Source organism: Hylobates moloch, unplaced genomic scaffold (assembly GCF_009828535.3).
Source record: "Hylobates moloch isolate HMO894 unplaced genomic scaffold, HMol_V3 SCAFFOLD_3, whole genome shotgun sequence".
Classification (NCBI taxonomy): Eukaryota; Metazoa; Chordata; class Mammalia; order Primates; family Hylobatidae; genus Hylobates; species Hylobates moloch.
The window spans coordinates 83,830,080-83,849,193 of record NW_026652278.1 but is presented as its reverse complement, the minus strand read 5'-3'; the positions used below and the strand labels follow the sequence as shown (position 1 = coordinate 83,849,193).

The following is a 19,114-nucleotide window of genomic DNA, read 5'->3' as shown; positions in this document are numbered from 1 at the left end:
AGTGTTTGTGGAGCCGAGGTTCGTGCCTGTACCCTGGAGGCAAGCAGGTGAGGGCAGCAAATCCTAGTTGCTCTCAATGTAAGGCAGAACTTTCCACTTCACACTGTGGGAAGTTCTTCAAACTTGGAGTTTTAAAAGAAACCAAGGGGCTACAGTGCATGATGAATGTGCCCCGACTTCCTGGAACTTAGAGTCGATGAACACTTAACTTACACAGGTAAAGGCAGAAGTGTGTGGCACCCTTGGTGAGTGAGGAGGCAGCCAGACAGCACTACAGTTCTTCTAAGGAGCAGGAGAGTGACCTCAAGCTGTGTTAGGGGTGGTGAGGCTGATTTTAGGGAGAGTAGAAGGTGGTGCTGGAAAGGGCCACTATGGCCAGCTCAGACGAGCTTCAAGGACCCCCTGGTTAGGAGCATGAACTCTCATCTGTGGGTAGAGGGATCTCAGGGTTAAATTTTAGGAACTGTAGCAAGCTGTGGCGAGGAGTGAGGGGACTTTTTGGGATAAAATTGTCTTATGAGCTCAATTGCATCCCCTAAAAATTAATTGGTTTAAGCCCTAACCCCCAATATCCCAGAATGTGACTGTAATGGAGACACGGCCTTTAAAGAGGTGGCTTAGGTAAAATGAGATCGTTAGAGTGGACCCTAATCCAATACAGCTGGCGTCCTTATAAGAAGAGGAAATTTGGACACAGAGATGCCAAGGATGCATGCCATGTGAGAGGCAGCAAGAGCGTGGCCATCTGCAAACCAAGGAGAGAGGGCTCAGAGGAAAACAAGCCTTCCCCAATGGCTTGACCTCACATTTCTAGTCTCCAGAACTGTGAGCAAATAAATTTCTTTAGTCAAAGCCACCCAGTTGGGGTGTTTTGTTGTGGTGGCCAGAGCAAACAGATAAAGTAGTAAGTCCCTCCAGCACCCTAGGAGGTTCTGCTTGTTGCCATTCCCCAAAGGCCATCCTAGCCACGACGAGGGCAGGTGCGGTTGTTCGGGAGGAGACCACTGTGGAACAAAGAGAAGCAAGGCTTGCTTGATGCAGCAGGGAGTAGACTACAGATTCAAGAAGGGCTCTAGAAAGGTCCAGCAATTCAGCTTGTCAGGGAACCCCAAGCTGTATGTAGTTCTTGCTCTCCTGTGCCCTGCAGGATGGCTTGACTCATTTCTGTTCTCATGTCAGACCCTAAGGGCAGGGTCATCTGGGCCACCGACCCAGGCCCGGTGGGCCTGCTGGGCTGACCTCTGGGCTATTCTTATGCCTTCAGGGAACCCACCTTTACCACCTGGCTGTTGTGACTAGCATCCCTGAGGCTCTGTTTCTTTGTGTGTTAAATCAAATAAGGACACATCATGTGCTAGCAATCCACCAGCATAGGGCGAAGGCTCAGCAAAGAGAAGTTCTCTCCTCCTCTGCTCTTTTAGGTCAGGAGCAAATGCAGATCGGGGTGGGGACAAGGTAAACACATAACTTGGGTGGAGATATGATTGATTAATAAGTCATAAATCATCTGAAACCATACTTTCCTTTTGATAGTCAACCCTCTGTAAACAATGTGTTCTCACCTTGTTATCATTTCCAGTGATGTCAAATGCGTGGTTGCCCTCTTCTGTATAAAAGTTTGATGCAGCTTTTCCTGGATGTACCTGTCTATAAGGAGTCCTGCTTGTCACAATGGTAAGTAACTGGTTTTATATGTAAAGGCTAGAAAATCAAAAGAGAATATGTATTCCTTATTTTAATATGTGCGTGCTTCTACCACATAGCATTGAATGGTAAATGTGACCTAGTTAGGAATCTTATGTTATTACCTGCAATTCAATGTGCAGAGTATGAGAGTCTGAGAGCTTAGGAAAATTGTAATGAGTTTAGCACTAGTTCTATTCTCTAAGATCTAAGTTGTTTTTCCTTCCAGTAATTCTGGGGTTCAATTAGATTTCATAGGTGTCTCTAATTCTTGGGTCCTATGTGAGTAATTTGAAATTAAAAATAATTTCAGAGCTACATGACTGCATCGTTTTTGAGATGAGGGAACTGAGCCTGGGGAGGGGAAGAAGCTGCCACTGGGGTCTCCCCGCAAGCCTGTGAATGAGCTGAGATAGGAACCCAGGCATCCCTCTCTCCCTGCCAGAGGCTCCCAAACTTGGCTGTGCAGTGGAACCTCTGGGGGAATTTTGAAGAACACTGACACCCATCTTCCACCCCGACACTCTGATTTAATTGGGCTGCAGTGAGAACAGGGCATCAATTTTAAAACCTGCCCAGGTGATTTTAATGCTCACTCAAGTTTGGGAACGATTTCCCCAGGCCCTTTTCGCTGTATCATGTGTTAAGGAAAAATCTTGGGTTTGGGGTTGTGTTTGTTTGTTTGTTTGTTTTTGAGACAGGATCTCACTCTGTCGCCCAGGCTGGAGTGCAGTGGTGCAGTCATGATTCACTGCAGCCTGGACCTTCCTGGGCTCAGGTGATTCTCCCATCTCAGCTTCCCAAGTAGCTGGGACCACAGGCGAGCGCCACCATGCCCGACTAATTTTTGTATTCTTTTTAGAGACAGGATTTTGCTATGCTGCTCACGCTGGTCTTGAACTCCTGGGCTTATGCAATTTGCCCACCTCAGCCTCCCAAAGTGGTGGGATTACTGGTGTGAACCACTGTGCCTGGCCAAGAAAGAATTTTGCTTCAAAATTTATAAAAACCCATGCAGGCTTTTCTTGTGTCTTAAACTTGATCTTTCTTAAAACATTGTTTGCTAACGCCGGGGAATGAACTGGGCTGCTCTGGGGCTGCAAGGGGAGATGAGACAAGAAGCAGCCAGCCAAGTGGGAGGAGCCAAGGGAGGCGGGAGAGGGTCCTCAGGAGGGGACCCCGGGCCTCCTCTGGGTCACTCGGCAAGACAAACTTGCTCTCAGAAACTGTCTGGAGGCAGAACTGGGGATGGTAAAACAACTGTGGGGTAGGAGGTCCTCCACATCTCCACTTGACAGGCTCCTCCAGCCTATACTCCATGCAGCCTCGCAGTGAATTTAGCAAGCTGCGGAGCTGGCAATACCCCTGCCTGCCTAAGATCCTGAGGACCCCCAACTCTTTTTTTTTTTTTTTTTGTGAGACGGAGTCTCGCTCTGTCGCCCAGGCAGGAGTGCAGTGGCGCGATCTCGGCTCACTGCAAGCTCCGCCTCCCGGGTTCACGCCATTCTCCTGCCTCAGCCACCCGAGTAGCTGAGACTACAGGCGCCCGCCACTGCGCCCGGCTAATTTTTTGTATTTTTAGTAGAGATGGGGTTTCACCGTGGTCTCGATCTCCTGACCTCGTGATCCACCCGCCTCGGCCTCCCAAAGTGCTGGGATTACAGGCGTGAGCCACCGCGCCCGGCAGCAACTCTTTATTTATTAATTTAAGTTTATTTATTTATTTATTTTATTATTGTTATTTTTAGTAGAGATGAGCTTTTGCTATGTTGCCCAGGCTGGTCTCTAACTCTTGGGCCCAAGTGATCCCCCCACCTTGGCTTCCCAAAGTGCTGGGATTACAGGTGTGAGACATTATGCCTGGCCAGACCCCCAACTCTTGATCATGGGATAAGACCCTTCCAGGAGCAGTAATTTACCTAAAGAGGCACAACTTCTTTTTTTTTTTTTTTGAGACGGAGTCTCTCTCTGTCGCCCAGGCTGGAGTGCAGTCGCGCGATCTCGGCTCACTGCAAGCTCCGCCTCCCGGGTTCACGCCATTCTCCTGCCTCAGCCTCCTGAGTAGCTGAGACTACAGGCGCCCGCTACCACGCCCAGCTAATTTTTGTATTTTTAGTAGAGACGGGGTTTCACCATGTTAGCCAGGATGGTCTCGATCTCCTGACCTCATGATCCAGCCGCCTCGGCCTCCCAAAGTGCTGGGATTACAGGCGTAAGCCACTGCGCCCAGCCAAGAGACACAACTTCTAAGGGTACTGCCAGCCTGCTTCACCTCAAGACTAGCTGTACCATCTAGAAAATCCTAGGCCATTCTGGCGTCGTGGTGTAATCTCCTGCACACATCAGGAGCTCAGGGTTACTAAGTGCAGGAAAGGAAGACAGGAAGGGAGGGAAGGCTGGTGGCAGAATGGAAGACAGGAATGAAAAGAAGCTTTAGAGCCTCTCTACTCAGGGGTGGGCCTCAGACCAGCAGCGTGGGCATCACCTGGGAGCTTCCGTATAAGTCTAAAGACCTACTGAAGCAGAATCTGCAGGTTAATTAACAGGCTCTCTGGTCGGGCGCCGTGGCCCATAATCCCAGCACTTTGGGAGGCCGAGGCGGGCGGATCATTTGAGGTCCCATATTTGAGACCAGCCTGGCCAACATGATGAAACTCCGTCTCTACTACAAATACAAAAATTAGCCAGGTGTGGTGGTGCACTACCGTAATCCCAGCTACTCAGGAGGCTGAGGCAGGAGAATCACTTGAACCCGGAAGGCGGAGGTTGCAGTGAGCCAAGATTGCATCACTGCACTCTACTCTGGGCGACAGAACGAGATTCCGTCTCAAAAACAAACAAACAAACAAACAAAACAAAACAAAAAAAACTCCCAGGAATTTACATGCACATTAAAGCAGCACTGGGTTGGTCATTGTTCCTGGGTTCTCACCTGGGAGACTAGGTAAAGATACTGAGGCAGTGGCTCCGAGATTGTGTTTCCTATGAGCTCCCTGGGTAACTCTAATGCTCACCCAAATGGGAGAACTCCTCTTTCTACAGGGAAGGAAAACTGAGTTTCAGAGAGAGAGAGAGAGAGAGAGAGAGAGAGAGTCAGCGTTAGGCTATTTCTGAGATACTGTCAAGTGGATAATCTCAAAATTAAATAATTTGCTCTCTGCTGTCACCATGTTTGGACTCTGCCCCAGTGGTTCAATCTCCTGCCTCTGCTGTAGAGCTGCAGGAGACTTGGGGATTTTGCACATGTCACTTGTCCTGGGATGCAGCCCTGCTTGTCCCTGTTGACTCTCCTGCTTTGTGACTCAGTGAAACAAAATCCCCAAGATTCCAGTGATCCCGAGTACCCCAGGAGCCCTCTTTCTGCATGAAGGGAGTAAAAATGCTGTCAACAAGGCTGGCTTTTTGGGGGGAAAAAGTTTAGGTTTCCACAATGATTTTGAGCTGAAGGTTACTCAGAAGAAGAATGAAACAGAACAAGTGCCACTCCAAGTCCCGGCTTGAGCTGAATGTATCAAGGCATTGTGTTGTTTTTAAAGAATTTCTTTCTTTCTTTCTGGCTATAAAACTCATTTATTTTATTGTAGAAAATTTAGAAAATAAGAGGAAAAGTCCAAAGAAGAAAATTGTCATAATCTTCCCATCCAAAAATGACTTGTTATTTGGTACAAAACCCTCAGCGTGTTCTGAGCATCTCTCTCTGCATCATGGGAATCATGTATTTCATAGCCTGCTTCATTTCATGTCGTGACATGTGGTGATCAATTGCTCATGTGACTTCACCTTCTACCTTGCTGGCTCACCAGGTGTTTTTCTGAGTCACTGTTCTCCACCAGCTCTGTTCTTGGGCATTTTGTTTCTTTCCATTTTTCCACTGCAGTGAGCATCGTTGTGGAGGAGTCTGTCTCTGTCTCTGTCTCTGTGCCATTTTTAGGATCACATCTTGGAGATGAAAAGGTGAAATCAAATGTTGTAAACGGTTTTAAGAATGTGGATATATAGTAGCAAATTGTTTTCCATAACGATTGTTCAAAGTAAGTCATTCTTGTGCATATCACTTCCCATAGATGCCTCTATTTCCCTCTGGGTGTTATAAATTAAATGATTATTCTCACCATCCCATTATGTTTCTGTTTCATGCTACATATTTACATTTCTTTTGTTATCAGTAAGTTGAACTTTTTCATGTGTTTATTCATCATTTCTCTGTGTGTGTGTGTGTGTCTGTGTGTGAAATGCCACTTTATTTCTCTTGCCCTTTTTCTGTTTAAGATGTTTTTCTTCTCCCATTGGTATGTAATGATATTGTTCTGAAAATTTGATATCTTTCTAATTTCAGTTATGTTCTTATGACGTTTATATTCTCAAATCTATTTTTCTTTTATGCTTAGAATAAGTATTTATGTATATATGCTGTGATTATTTTATGATCTTCTTGTAAAAACTTAACCCTTGAATCCTTTTAGAATTTATTTCACTAATGAGGGCTCAAATAGGAAATTAACTGTTTCTTCCCCAAATAGTTCACCACTTGTTCTAATAGCATTTATTGAATAATCGCTCTCTACAGATCTCAAAGAACATGTTTATTTTATAATAAACTTCTACATATATTTATACTTTCTGGGTTTTCTTTTTTTCTTTTTTACCTTATCCAACTACCTTTGGAAATTTCTGGGTTTTCTATTTTGAGCTCTGTGTTTGCCTTTTTTTTTAAAGACAGGGTTTCATTCCATTGCTCAGGCTGGAGTGTAGTGGTGCTACCATGGCTCCCTGCAGCCTCAACCTTCCTGGGCTCAAGTGATTCTCCACCTCAGCCTCCCAAGTAGCACAGACTACAGGGACACACCACCACACCCACCTAACTTTTGTATTTTTTGTAGAGATGGGGTTTCACCATGTTGCTTAGGCTGGTCTTGAACTCCTGAGCTTAAGTGGTGTGCCTGCCTCAGCTTCCCAAATTGCTGGGATTACAGGAGTGAGACACTGTGCCCTCCCTATCTTTCTATTCTTACATGAGTAACATACTAGTTCAAGTAGCATCACTTCATAATTAATTTTAGCAATCTTACAGAATAAATGCCTTCATTCCCATTGTCAAAAGACAAAATTACAACAAATTTAGTTTAAAGATCTTAATTGCCTTTTTTTTTTTTTTTTTTTTTTTGAGACAGAGTCTCACTCTCTTGCCCAAGCTAGAGTGCAGTGGCACAATCTTGGCTCACTGCAACCTCCGCCTCCTGGGCTCAAGCGATTCTCCCGCCTCAGCCTCCCGAGTACCTGGGATTACAGGCGTGTACCACCACGCCCAGCTAATTTTTTGGTATTTTAGTAGAGAATGGGTTTCATCATGTTGCCCAGGGTGGTTTCGATTGCCTGAGCTCAGGCAATCCACCCACCTCGGCCTCCCAAAGTGCTAGGATTACAGGCATGAGCCACCACGCCCAGCCCTCAATTAACTTTTACTTGTGAGTCTATAATCAGGGAACACCTCATTCCATAAAATAGGTCGAGTGTTCTGCAGAGCTGACCAGAGAAGTTTGGCTTTTTTTTTTTTTTCAGACGGAGTCTCGCTCTGTCACCCAGGCTGGAGTGCAGTGGCTGGATCTCAGCTCACTGCAAGCTCCGCCTCCTGGGTTCGTGCCATTCTCCTGCCTCAGACTCCTGAGTAGCTGGGATTACAGGCACCCGCCACCATGCCTGGCTAATTTTTTGTGTTTTTAGTAGAGAGGGTGTTTCACCATGTTGGCCAGGATGGTCTCGATCTCCTGACCTCACGATCCACCCGCCTTGGCCTCCCAAAGTGCTGGGATTACAGGCATGAGCCACCGCGCCTGGCAGAGAAGTTTGGCTTTATAGACAGAAAAGAGCCAGAAAAAGCAGAAACAGAGAACAAAAAGTAAATCGGTCTTTTCAAAGTGACTTTGCTTATAAGTTAAAGCAGAGGGAGCTTTCTCATCATGTCAGCTAAAACGGGTACTTGGCTATTACCTCTCACTCTCTTCTAATTTCTTAGAAGGTTGGATAAGCAGGCCGGGCGCAGTGGCTCACGCCTGTAATCCCAGCACTTTGGGAGGCCGAGGCGGGCGGATCGCCTGAGGTCGGGAGTTCGAGACCAGCCTGACCAACATGGAGAAACACCGTCTCTACTAAAAATAAAAAATTAGCCAGGCGTGGTGGCACATGCCTATAATCCCAGCTACTAGGGAGGCTGAGGCAGGAGAATCGCTTCAACCTAGGAGGTGGAGGTTGTGGTGAGCCGAGATCGTGCCATTGCACTCCAGCCTGGGCAACAAGAGTGAAACTCCGTCTCAAAAAAAAAAAAAAAAAAAAAAGAAGGTTGGATAAGCAACTTAGTTTTGGCTTAGTGGCAGAGAACTTCAGCATGGGTGACTGCATTTTGGTTTGGTCTGTTGGGCCCAGTGCAGGAGCTCAGTCCAAACCAATGGCCTCCTATACATTTTATTTAACACCATCTTCTCTTTCAAAAGTTCCCAGAAATTACCATGTTAAGGTTTGTTTATTTAGCTCATCTCAAAAAGATGACAAAGTCAACTAGTACTTTTCCTTGTTCTACAGTTTCAGCCTAGATTAACTGGTTTGTTCAGTTACGAGCTCCACATCATAACCTCTCACCAGAGCCCAGCCGAGGTCCTGGTACACAGCACTCAGTCAAGGATTATCCTCTGAATTAATTCATTCTCCACCCTGACGTTTCTTCACATTACAGAATGTTCTCCTGGGCAGCCTCGTGATCTTTACCACCTTCGTGACTTTATGCAATGCATCATGCTATTTCATACCTAATGAGAGAGTTGCAGGAGATTCAACCAGGGGTAAGTCTTGGCTTTTCAATGTTTATTATGTTATTGCAGCCTGGTAGATGGACCTGTCTGCAGATGAAAGCCTTTGTGTTTCTGTTTGTTTGTTTGTTTGTTTTTTGAGATAGTCATGCTGTTTCCCAGGCTGGAGTGCAGTGGTGCCATTTCAGCTTACTGCAACCTCCTCCTCCCGGGTTCCAGTGATTCTACCTTCTCAGCCTCCCAAGTAGCTGGGACTACAGGTGTGTGCCACCATGCCTGGCTAATTTTTGTATTTTTGGTAAAGATGGGGCTTTGCCATGTTGGCCAGGCTGGTCTCGAACTCCTGACCTCAGGTCATCTGCCCGCCGCAGCCTCCCAAATTGTTGGGATTACAGGCGTGAGCCACTGTGCCTGGTGTCACTTGGGGAGCCTTATAAGAACACAGTAGCCTGGGCCCTGCACCCAGAGATACTGATTTCATTGTTCTAGGGTAAGGCTGAGACATGGGTGGTTTTCAAGTACCCAAGATGTTTCACATGTGCACCCAGGGTTGAAAACCACTAATGCAAAGCAAAGGGAAGTGTAGAAGTGAGATACTCATCCAGAGATAATCCAGCAGGAAAAAACTTGGTCCCAAGTACCCATAGACTCACATGGCTACCTAATTCAATAAAAGGGCCTTATTTTTTCTTGAAATATCTGTTCTGAAATAAAACTTAGAAGGATATAAGCTTTCTGTAAGAAAACATTATCAGTAGCACGAACTGAACAGTACTGGAATTAGCCGTGGGTGAATACAGGAGCACCATTCTTAGATACCTTTAAAATAATTGAGCTCCTCTCTCTCTGGGAGGGGTGTAGATAGTAGGGGCAGGGCTCAATGTCCTGATAGGCCTTGTTCTCATTGCATGACTTGCACTGATGATGTTGTGTGTATTGTTTTAGAATGCATTGATCTCGAAGGAAACAAACACCCGATAAACTCGGAGTGGCAGACTGACAACTGTGAGAGATGCGCTTGCTACGAAACAGAAATTTCGTGTTGCACCCTGTAAGTCTCAAGCCAGTGCTGGCCAAGAGGGGGACATAGTTGTTCTCTGAGGAGCAGCTACTCCCTTTTGCAAAATTCTAATCTTCAGGGGTTTAGTTTTTGTTTTAGTTTTTTATAGACTTTATACAGAGTAGTTTTAGATTCACAGCAAAACTGAGCAGAGGTACAGAAATTTCCCATATGCCTCCTGCCCTCACACATGCACGACCTCCCCGTTATCAACATTGTCCACCACAGTGGTATATTTGTTATGACTGATGAACCTACATTGCACATCATTATCACCTGAGTCCATAGTTAGGGCTTACTCTTGGTGTTGTGGTATTGGGGGGTTAGTTTTCAGTCCTATTTCTTTCTTTTTAAAAAATTGTGGCCCGGGCACAGTGGCTCACGCCTGTAATCCCAGCACTTTGGAAGGCCGAAGCGGGCAGATCACAAGGTCAGGAGATTGAGACCACCCTGGCTAACACGTGAAACCCTGTCTCTACTAAAAACACTAAAAAAATTAGCCGGGCGCCTGTAGTCCCAGCTACTTGGGAGGCTGAGGCAGGAGAATGGCATGAACCCGGGAGGCAGAGCTTACAGTGAGCCGAGATCTCACCACTGCACTCCAGCCTGGGCGACAGAACGAGACTCTGTCTAAAAAAAAAAAAAAAATTGCGGTAAAATATACGTAACGTAAAATGTACCATGTCAACAATTTTAAATGTATACTTTACTGGCATTAAGTCCATTCACATTGTTGTGGCATCACTACCATCCACCTCCAGAACTTGTTCATCCTGCACAACTGAAGCTCTATACCCATTAAGCAGTCACTCTCCATCCCCCGCTTCCCAACCCCTGGCCACCACCATTTTACTTTCTGTGTCTATGATTTTGACTACTCTAGGTCCCTCATATAAGTGGAATCACACAGTAATTGCTTTTTTGAGACTGGCTCATTTCACTTAGCATAATATCCTCATGGTTCATCTGTGTTGAAGCTTCCATCAACATTTCCTTCTTGTTCAAGGCTGAATCATATTCTGTAATATGGAGAGACCACATTTTGCATCTTCATTCATCTGTTGATGAACACTTGCGTTGTTTTCCACCTCAGTCTCATTTCTTTTCTGTTGTTTTTGAAACTTGATAAGTAGCTTTATTCCAGATGGGCTCCTGAAGACAGGAAAGAGTATCTAATTGTCTGACACTATTCTAGAGATTGGCCCAGTCATCACTTCAGTCTGGGCCTTGTAGATTTGCAAAAACAGCAGTGGCTCTGAGCATAGGCAGAGGGATCAGATGTGAGGGGTAAGGGAGGATCTGTAGTGTGCCTTGCACCATAAAACTTATGCTGCTTCACTGCTCAAGTTTAACTCACGTCAGCCCAAAGGCTATGCAGATGTTTTCTGCTGGGTTGCTATGGACACCAGAAGTCTAGAACTTGAGCAGGCAGAACACAGAGTACCCGCAGTGCCATCCTAATTTACCTGTTTCCTCAGCAGCTATGTCCATACCAGCTACCTAACTCCCAACCCCCCAAATCCATCTAACCTCTTCATGTAGCCTTGGCTTACAGTGTTTTGCAGGAACAGGAATGGATCTGATGGCAGAAGCATTGGTGTCAAGGGGCATTTCCCAAACTTGTCTGATCACAGACTCACCTGGGAAGCTTGATGAAATACAGATTCCTGGGCTCCATCCCAGAACTGATTGATCAGAATCTGTAGGGGAGGGGCCAAGGAATCTGAATTTTAACAGGTGCCTCGAGAGTCTTATGAGGACACTGTGAGTAGAGAAGCAAGCACTTGACTTAGATCAGAACGCCTGAGTCCTACTGAACTTGAAGTGCCTGGAGAGTTCCAGCCACATTTATTGAGCAGGCCCCATGCTAGGTGCCTAATGGAACAGAGGAATATTGGACTGGGAGATGGCTGGCTGCTCAGAGCAGGCTCCTGGGCATCGCATTGGCCAAATCACTGGGTATTACAGCTGAACCTTGATGTTGTGGCTCCAGAGATTTGACATTGTCTTTATATCAAGTGTTGATGTCACTCTGGTAGAGTGTGATTGTATCCCAGCCAGGTGAAGGACTGGTGACTGGTCCCTCCCTCACATAGGAGTGTGGCTCCCTGGTGGCTAAAGTGTCCATGTCATCCAGATTTGGCATCCCTGCCCTCTTCTAAGATTCTCCACTGTAGGCTGGGATTCTTGTGGTCCTGGTGTGGAAATGAGCCAGGCTGCTCCTTGCAGTGTAGAGGGAAGAACCTCACTGTTTTTTTTTTTTTTTTTTTTTTTTTGAGACAGAGTCTCGCTCTGTCGCCCAGGCTGGAGTGCAGTGGCGCAATCTCGGCTCACTGCAAGCTCCGCCTCCCGGGTTCATGCCATTCTCCTGCCTCAGCCTCTCCGAGTAGCTGGGACGACAGGCGCCCGCCACCACGCCCGGCTAATTTTTTGTATTTTTAGTAGAGATGGGGTTTCACCGTGGTCTCGATCTCCTGACCTTGTGATTCACCCGCCTCGGCCTCCCAAAGTGCTGGGATTACAAGCGTGAGCCATCGCGCCCGGCCGTATATGTTCTTTAAACCAACAAGGACTTAATGCCTTCTCTGTGCCAATTCTGTGTCCTGTGAGCCTGGGACAGTAACTGTCACCTGGTCAGGTTTCAAGGTTTCTCCTGCCATGTTGCCTATTCCATTTGGCACACTGCTCCACGCAGGGGAAATGAATCAACACCTTCTTCCCTGGAATTGCCTCATTTCCTACCAAGTTTGTTTTTCTCATGAACTTTTTTCTCCTCCATGGAAAAATACAGACTTTGATTAAGCTTTTTCTGGAAGAAGTTTTTGGACCCACTGCACCCTCCTATGGGACGCTGCCCAGATCTCAAGGTGCTCAGTGGCAGTGGAGCCTGAGGCTGGGGGCCCAGGCAGAGGCTGCTGGGCAGGGTATGGGAGATGTTCTGGGCTCCACGCTGCCCGGGCCCAGGGCTGGCTCCCTGACTTGGGTGAGGAAAAGGGAGTGGGAGACAAAAGGCCAAGGTCATCCAACCACTGACTCTGGACAGCTGAATACCCGATGTTGACAGTTTCTGCCTCCCTCTCTCTCTCTGCTGTTTCATCTATAGAGTAAGTCTGGTTTGCATTGAAATAAGCATCTAGTGGCCGGGCGCGGTGGCTCACGCTTGTAATCCTAGCACTTTGGGAGGCCGAGGCGGGCGGATCACGAGGTCAGGAGATCGAGACCATGGTGAAACCTCGTCTCTACTAAAAATACAAAAAAAATTAGCCGGGCGTGGTGGCGGGCGCCTGTAGTCCCAGCTACTCGGAGAGGCTGAGGCAGGAGAATGGCGTGAACCCGGGAGGCGGAGCTTGCAGTGAGCCGAGATCGCGCCACTGCACTCCAGCCTGGGGGGAAAAAGCAAGACTCCGTCTCAAAAAAAAAAAAAAAAAAAACAACGAAATAAGCATCTAGTAATATGCCCTTTGCCTTACCAACTTGTACTTGCACACAGGCAGCACAGATTCACCATTTCACTTCCTACCATGAACTAAAAGAATTGTATCTCTTCAACAAACACCACTTTAACCTTTTTTTTATTGTGGTAAAATGTATACTACATAAAATGTGCCAGTGTAACCATTTTAAAACATACAATTCAGCGGCATTAAGTACATTCACAGTACTATGCAACCATAAACCCTATTTCCAAATATTTTTAATGACTCCAATCTTTTTTTTTTTTTTTTGAGACGGAGTCTCGCTCTGTCGCCCAGGCTGGAGTGCAGTGGCTCGATCTCGGCTCACTGCAAGCTCCGCCTCCCGGGTTCGCGCCATTCTCCTGCCTCAGCCTCTCCGAGTAGCTGGGACTACAGGCGCCCGCCACCACGCCCGGCTAATTTTTTTTTTTTTGTATTTTTTAGTAGAGACGGGGTTTCACCGTGGTCTCGATCTCCTGACCTCGTGATCCGCCCGCCTCGGCCTCCCAAAGTGCTGGGATTACAAGCGTGAGCCACCGCGCCCGGCCTTAATGACTCCAATCTGAAACTCTATATCCATTAAACAATAACTCAGATTCCTCGTCCCCCAAACCTGTGGTAATCTCAAATCTACTTCCTATCTCTATTAATTTGCCTATTCTAGATATTTCATATAAATACAATCACACTGTGTTTGTCTTTTCGTGTCTGTCTTATTTCACTGAGCATGTTAAGTTTCATTCATGTTGTAGCGTATATCAGTCCATCATTCTTGTTTCTGCCAGAATAATATTCCATGGCATGGCCATACCACATTTTGCTTATCCATTTATTTGTTGAACACTTGAGTTGCTTCTGCCTGTTGGATAAAGTAAGTACTGTTGTTCTGAACATTAGCATACAATGTTTGTCAATATACAAACATTGGTATATAATGTTTGAGTTCCTGCTTTCAATTCTTTTGGGATATATACCCAGGAGTAGCTTTCTGGGTCATATGGTAATTTTTTGTTTAACTTACTGAGGAGCTGCCAAGCTGTTTTCCACAGCAGCTGCACCATTTTACATTCCTACCAGCCAGCAATCACCTTTAAACATGAAAAACATGAAAGGTTTTAAATGATATTTCTCAATTTTCTAAGCAAACATATGAATTATAGAATCATTGGGAAGTATAAGAGAAAAAAGAAGAAATACCTACTCATAATCCCGATTGCGTAAAGGTAATAACTATTAACATTCTTTTTTTTTTGAGACAGAGTCTTGCTCTTTCGCCCAGGCCAGACTGCAATGGCTCTATCTAGGCTCACTGCAATCTCCGCCTCCCGGGTTCACGCCATTCTCCTGCCTCAGCCTCTCGAGTAGCTGAGACTACAGGCGCCCGCCACCGTGCCCGGCTAATTTTTTTGTATTTTTAGTAGAGACGGAGTTTCACCGTGTTAGCCAGGATGGTCTCGATCTCCTGACCTCGTGATCCGCCCGCCTCAGCCTCCCAAAGTGCTGGAATTACAGGCGTGAGCCACCACGCCCGGCCATAACTATTAACATTCTATATATTTTTTTTTGAGACGGAGTCTCGCTCTGTCGCCCAGGCTGGAGTGTGGTGGTGCAATCTCGGCTCACTGCAAGCTCCGCCTCCCGGGTTCCCGCCATTCTCCTGCCTCAGCCTCTCCGAGTAGCTGGGACTACAGGCGCCCGCCACCACGCCCGGCTAATTTTTTTGTATTTTTAGTAGAGACGGGGTTTCACGTAGTCTCGAACTCCTGACCTCGTGATCCGCCCGCCTCGGCCTCCCAAAGTGCTAGGATTACAAGCGTGAGCCACCGCGTCCGGCCAACATTCTATATTTTTATTTATTTATTTATTTATATTAAAAAATTGAGACAGGGTCTCATTATGTTGCCCAGGCTGGTCTCAAACTCCTGGGATCAAGCCGTTGTCTCACCTCAGCCCCAAGTAGCTGGGATTACAGGCATATGCCACCATGCCTGGGCTTCTATCATCATTTATTTTCTTTCTTTTTTTTTTTTTTTTGAGACGGAATCTTGCTCTGTTGCCCAGGATGGAGTGCAGTGGTGCGATCTCGGCTCACTGCAAGCTCTGCCTCCTGGGTTCACGCCATGCTCCTGCCTCAGCATCCTGAGTAGCACCGTGCCCAGCCCTATCATCATTTCTTTATGTCTCTTTTCTATATCTTTTTTCTTTTACATAGTGGATATCAAATTTTATATCACAGTTTTGTGGGCTGATTTTTCCACTTAATATTCTAGCATTGGGCTGGGCATGGTGGCTCACGCCTGTAATCCCAGCACTTTGGGAGGACAAGGTGGGTGGATCATTTGAGGTCAGGAGTTGGAGACCAGCCTGGCCAACATGGTGAGACCCCCCCCCCGCCCCATCTCTACTAAAAATATAAAAATTAGCTGGGTGTAGTGGTGTGCTCCTGTGATCCCAGCTACTCAAGAGGCTGAGGCAGGAGAATCGCTTAAACGTGGGAGATGGAGGCTGAAGTGAGCTGAGATCGTCCCACTGCACTCCATCCTGGGCGACAGAGTGAAACTCGTCTCAAAAAATTAAATTAATAATAGTAATAATACATAAATATTCTAGCATTAGTATCATCTCATCTCATCAGAACTCTTCAAAATATTTGTATGTACTGCAGCTCAATTAGAGGTGGTCTCTGACTTTCATCAGCTTCTCCCTGGGCTCCATGACACTGGCCTGGAGTGACTCATTGCTCTGGTTGGTTGAGAGAGCTCCTTTGCCAACAGGCCTCTAAGTCAGGGCTGGGATTTGTTTCCTTTCCACATTCTAGCAACAATATGCTGGCCACTTCCTGAACAGGGAGGGTGGGAGGAGCCAGCATGGAACAAGCTGCCACTTTTCAGAGTAGCCAGACTTGCCCCTGGGCCTGTCAGCACCTACTGATGACCTTCTGTGCCTGCAGGATGGAATGTAGGGGTGAGCTGTGTGACTGTATGGTACAGACTGGTTCAGGTTCCTGGAGGCCACACTCTGGGGCTGCCAGCCAAAGGGTGCCCTTAAGTTGGAGTGTGGGTGACTAGCTGAACAGAGCTGGCACTGGGGAGGGGGTGCTGGGGGTCCTTTCTCTTCTCACAGTCCCCGGTTTTGTCTCAATGACAGTGTTTCTACACCTGTGGGTTATGACAAAGACAACTGCCAAAGAATCTTCAAGAAGGAGGACTGCAAGTATATTGTGGTGGAGAAGAAGGACCCAAAAAAGACCTGTTCTGTCAGTGAATGGATAATCTAATGTGCTTCTAGTAGGCACAGGGCTCCCAGGCCAGGCCGCATTCTCCTCTGGCCTCTAATAGTCTATGATTGTGTAGCCATGCCTATCAGTAAAAAGATTTTTGAGCAAACACTTGAATATGTGTGTCCTTTTAATTTATAATTTATGTATGCATTGATTTAATACACATTATAAAGAATACAAAACATTTAAAAAGGGAGACAAAACTACATATGAATGGCCGGGCACAGTGGCTCATGCCTATAATCCCAGCACTTTGGGAGGCTGAGGCAGGCGGATCATTTGAGGTCAGGGGATTGAGACCAGCCTGGCCAACATAGTGAAACCCCGTCTCCACTAAAATACAAAATTAGCATGGTGGCAGGCACCTGTAGTCCCAGCTACTCGGGAGGCTGAGGCAGGACAATCACTTGAACCCGGGAGGCAGAGGTTGCAGTGAGCCAAGATCACATCAGTGCACTCCAACCTGGGTGACAGAGTGAGACTCCGTGTCAAAAAACAAGCAAACAAACAAAAAAACCCAAACCCAAACAAAACAAACCAAAACAAAACAAAACACATATGAATAAAAGTTCTATTTTTCCTAAACTCTATAATAGGTCATTGTGCATCCCTTACTCAGGGGACCACTGCCACTCTTACTGTTTCTGATGTCTGCACTCTGCTGCCCGTGTCCTGCTGTCTGGTGAACGATGAAAAAAAATGTATGTCTTCAAGCTGGAATTAGATCCCTTCTTTTTTTACGGTGTTCCTGTTTATCCCTCCTTCCTCTTCATCAGGAATTGTCTTCTATGATGTGTCCCCCATATTCCTCTGTGTTTGCTTGAGGTCAAAGCAGCTTAGAACAAGACAGCCTGGAGAAAGTGCCCCCAAGACCACATGCAGCCTGAGGGGAATTAAAGGCCAAGGGCTCTGCCTTGCAGATAGAGAGTGCCCTTGGTGCAAGGCCCCAGTATCAGTTATCTCTTGCTACACACAGACCACCCAAAACTTAGTGGCTTAAGACAATGACAACATTGATTCTCTTTTAACTGTTTCTGTGTTAAAGAACATCTGTTCACTCAACAGGTCTGTACTGAGCACCTGGGCCAGGCAGTGCTCTGGACCTGGGGATACAGCAGTGAACCAAAGAGATCTAAGGAGAGAACCCTGTTCTCCTGGGGCTTGGACTCAGCTGTGTGTACGTGACAGATCAGAAATGAGCAAACAGTCATCTGTTGAACAATCAGTGGGCAACTGATAAAGAGCTTTATTTTCCCCTGTCCCCTATCTGTTCAAACATGCTATGTGGGCCAGTTGAGCAATCTAGACAGGTCCCTTAGCTTTCTTGTTCACCTTCAGATAATTTAAAAAAGTGGTCTGAGTTACATTTTGAGTTACACAAAGTCTCATTCCAGGGGCTGCATCTGAATTGAGAGGGAATGGGGGACAGGAGGGTTAAGGGCTCCTTCTGCCTGAGGTCATGTTCTAGGCTGACTTCCTCATGGGACTTTTGTGGGCCTCTCTCTCCACAGCTCCCCTTCCACTCACAGCCTATGACTGTTATCTTAGCTTCTGCATCATAATCTGTCTCCTGTTGTTTTCTAATGAGGTTGCCTTGCTCCTTGTAGCAGAGTCACTCTTGGATGAGATCCATAAAACTCTGCTATGATCATCTCCTTTGCTGCGGAATGTGGGGAAGCAGTTGGCAACTGAGTATGGAAGACTTCTGTCAAAACTGAGACAGAAGGCTGGGCGCGGTGGCTCACGCTTGTAATCCCAGCACTTTGGGAGGCCGAGGCGGGTGGATCACGAGGTCAGGAGATCGAGACCACGGTGAAACCCCGTCTCTACTAAAAATACAAAAAATTAGCCGGGTGTGGTGGCGGGCGCCTGTAGTCCCAGCTAATTGGAGAGGCTGAGGCAGGAGAATGGCGTGAACCCGGGAGGCAGAGCTTGCAGTGAGCCGAGATCGCGCCATTGCACTCCAACCTGGGTGACAGAGCGAGGCTCCGTCTCAAAAAAAAAAAAAAAAAAAAAAACTGAGACAGAAAGAAGTGCTATTTAACATCTAGTCACAAGTAAATAATGTGGGTTATAATCTGGGCTGTAGGCTGGACGTGGTGGCTCATGCTTGTAATCCTAGATGAGGTGGGAGGATCGTTTGTGCCCAGGACTTTGAGACCAGTCTGGGCAACACAGCAAGACCCTGTCTCTACAAAAAAATTTTAAAAACCGGGCATCATGGCGCATGTCTGGAATCCCAGCTACTCAGCAGGTTGAGGCAGGAGAATCGCTTGAACCCAGGAGGCAGAGGTTGCAGCGAGCCGAGATTGCACCACTGCGACTGGGCGACAGAGTCAGACCCTGTCTCAAAGAAAAAAGAAAAGAAAAGAAAAAAAGAATCTGGGTTCTGCCATTTATTTATTTACTCAAAAAAATTTTTTTTTTGAGACGGATTCTTGCTCGTTGCCCAGGCTGGAGTGCAGTGGCGCGATCTCGGCTCACTGCAACCTCCGCCCCCCAGGTTCAAGCAGTTCTGCCTTAGCCTCCCGAGTAGCTGAGACTACACGCGCGAGCCACCACGCCTGGCTAATTTTTTTGTATTTTTAGTAGAGAAGGAGTTTCACCATGTTAGCCAGGATGGTCTCCATCTTCCGACCTTGTGATTCGCCCGCCTCGGCCTCCCAGCGTGCTGGGATTACACTGCTCCCGGTCTATTTACTCAATCTTTAGAAAAACAAATGTGGCAAAGGTGGAATAATACAACATATGGCCTTTTGTGTCTTATGATATTAATTTTTGCATCTGAATGTTCAAACTAAATAATATCTACCTTGTGAGGACATCTGAATCACTT

General features: G+C 46.6%; 1 protein-coding gene across 1 annotated transcript; it reads left to right on the top strand.

Moving 5' to 3' along the window:
* Nucleotides 1–21: 21 nt before the first annotated feature.
* Nucleotides 22–16,384, top strand: MSMB (microseminoprotein beta). The gene is made up of 5 exons (XM_032142363.2): nt 22–47; nt 1,580–1,674; nt 8,411–8,516; nt 9,429–9,534; nt 16,146–16,384. The coding sequence occupies exons 2-5, from the start codon at nt 1,672–1,674 to the stop codon at nt 16,273–16,275; spliced, it is 345 nt and encodes a 114-aa protein (XP_031998254.1). The 5' UTR covers nt 22–47; nt 1,580–1,671; the 3' UTR covers nt 16,276–16,384.
* Nucleotides 16,385–19,114: the final 2,730 nt, after the last annotated feature.

Bases quoted from the DNA above. Each gene is read 5' to 3' on its own strand.
- MSMB (XM_032142363.2), top strand. The intron at 8,517-9,428 runs GTAAGTCTTGGC...GTATTGTTTTAG, and splicing joins TGCAGGAGATTCAACCAGGG to AATGCATTGATCTCGAAGGA. The intron at 9,535-16,145 runs GTAAGTCTCAAG...TCTCAATGACAG, and splicing joins GAAATTTCGTGTTGCACCCT to TGTTTCTACACCTGTGGGTT.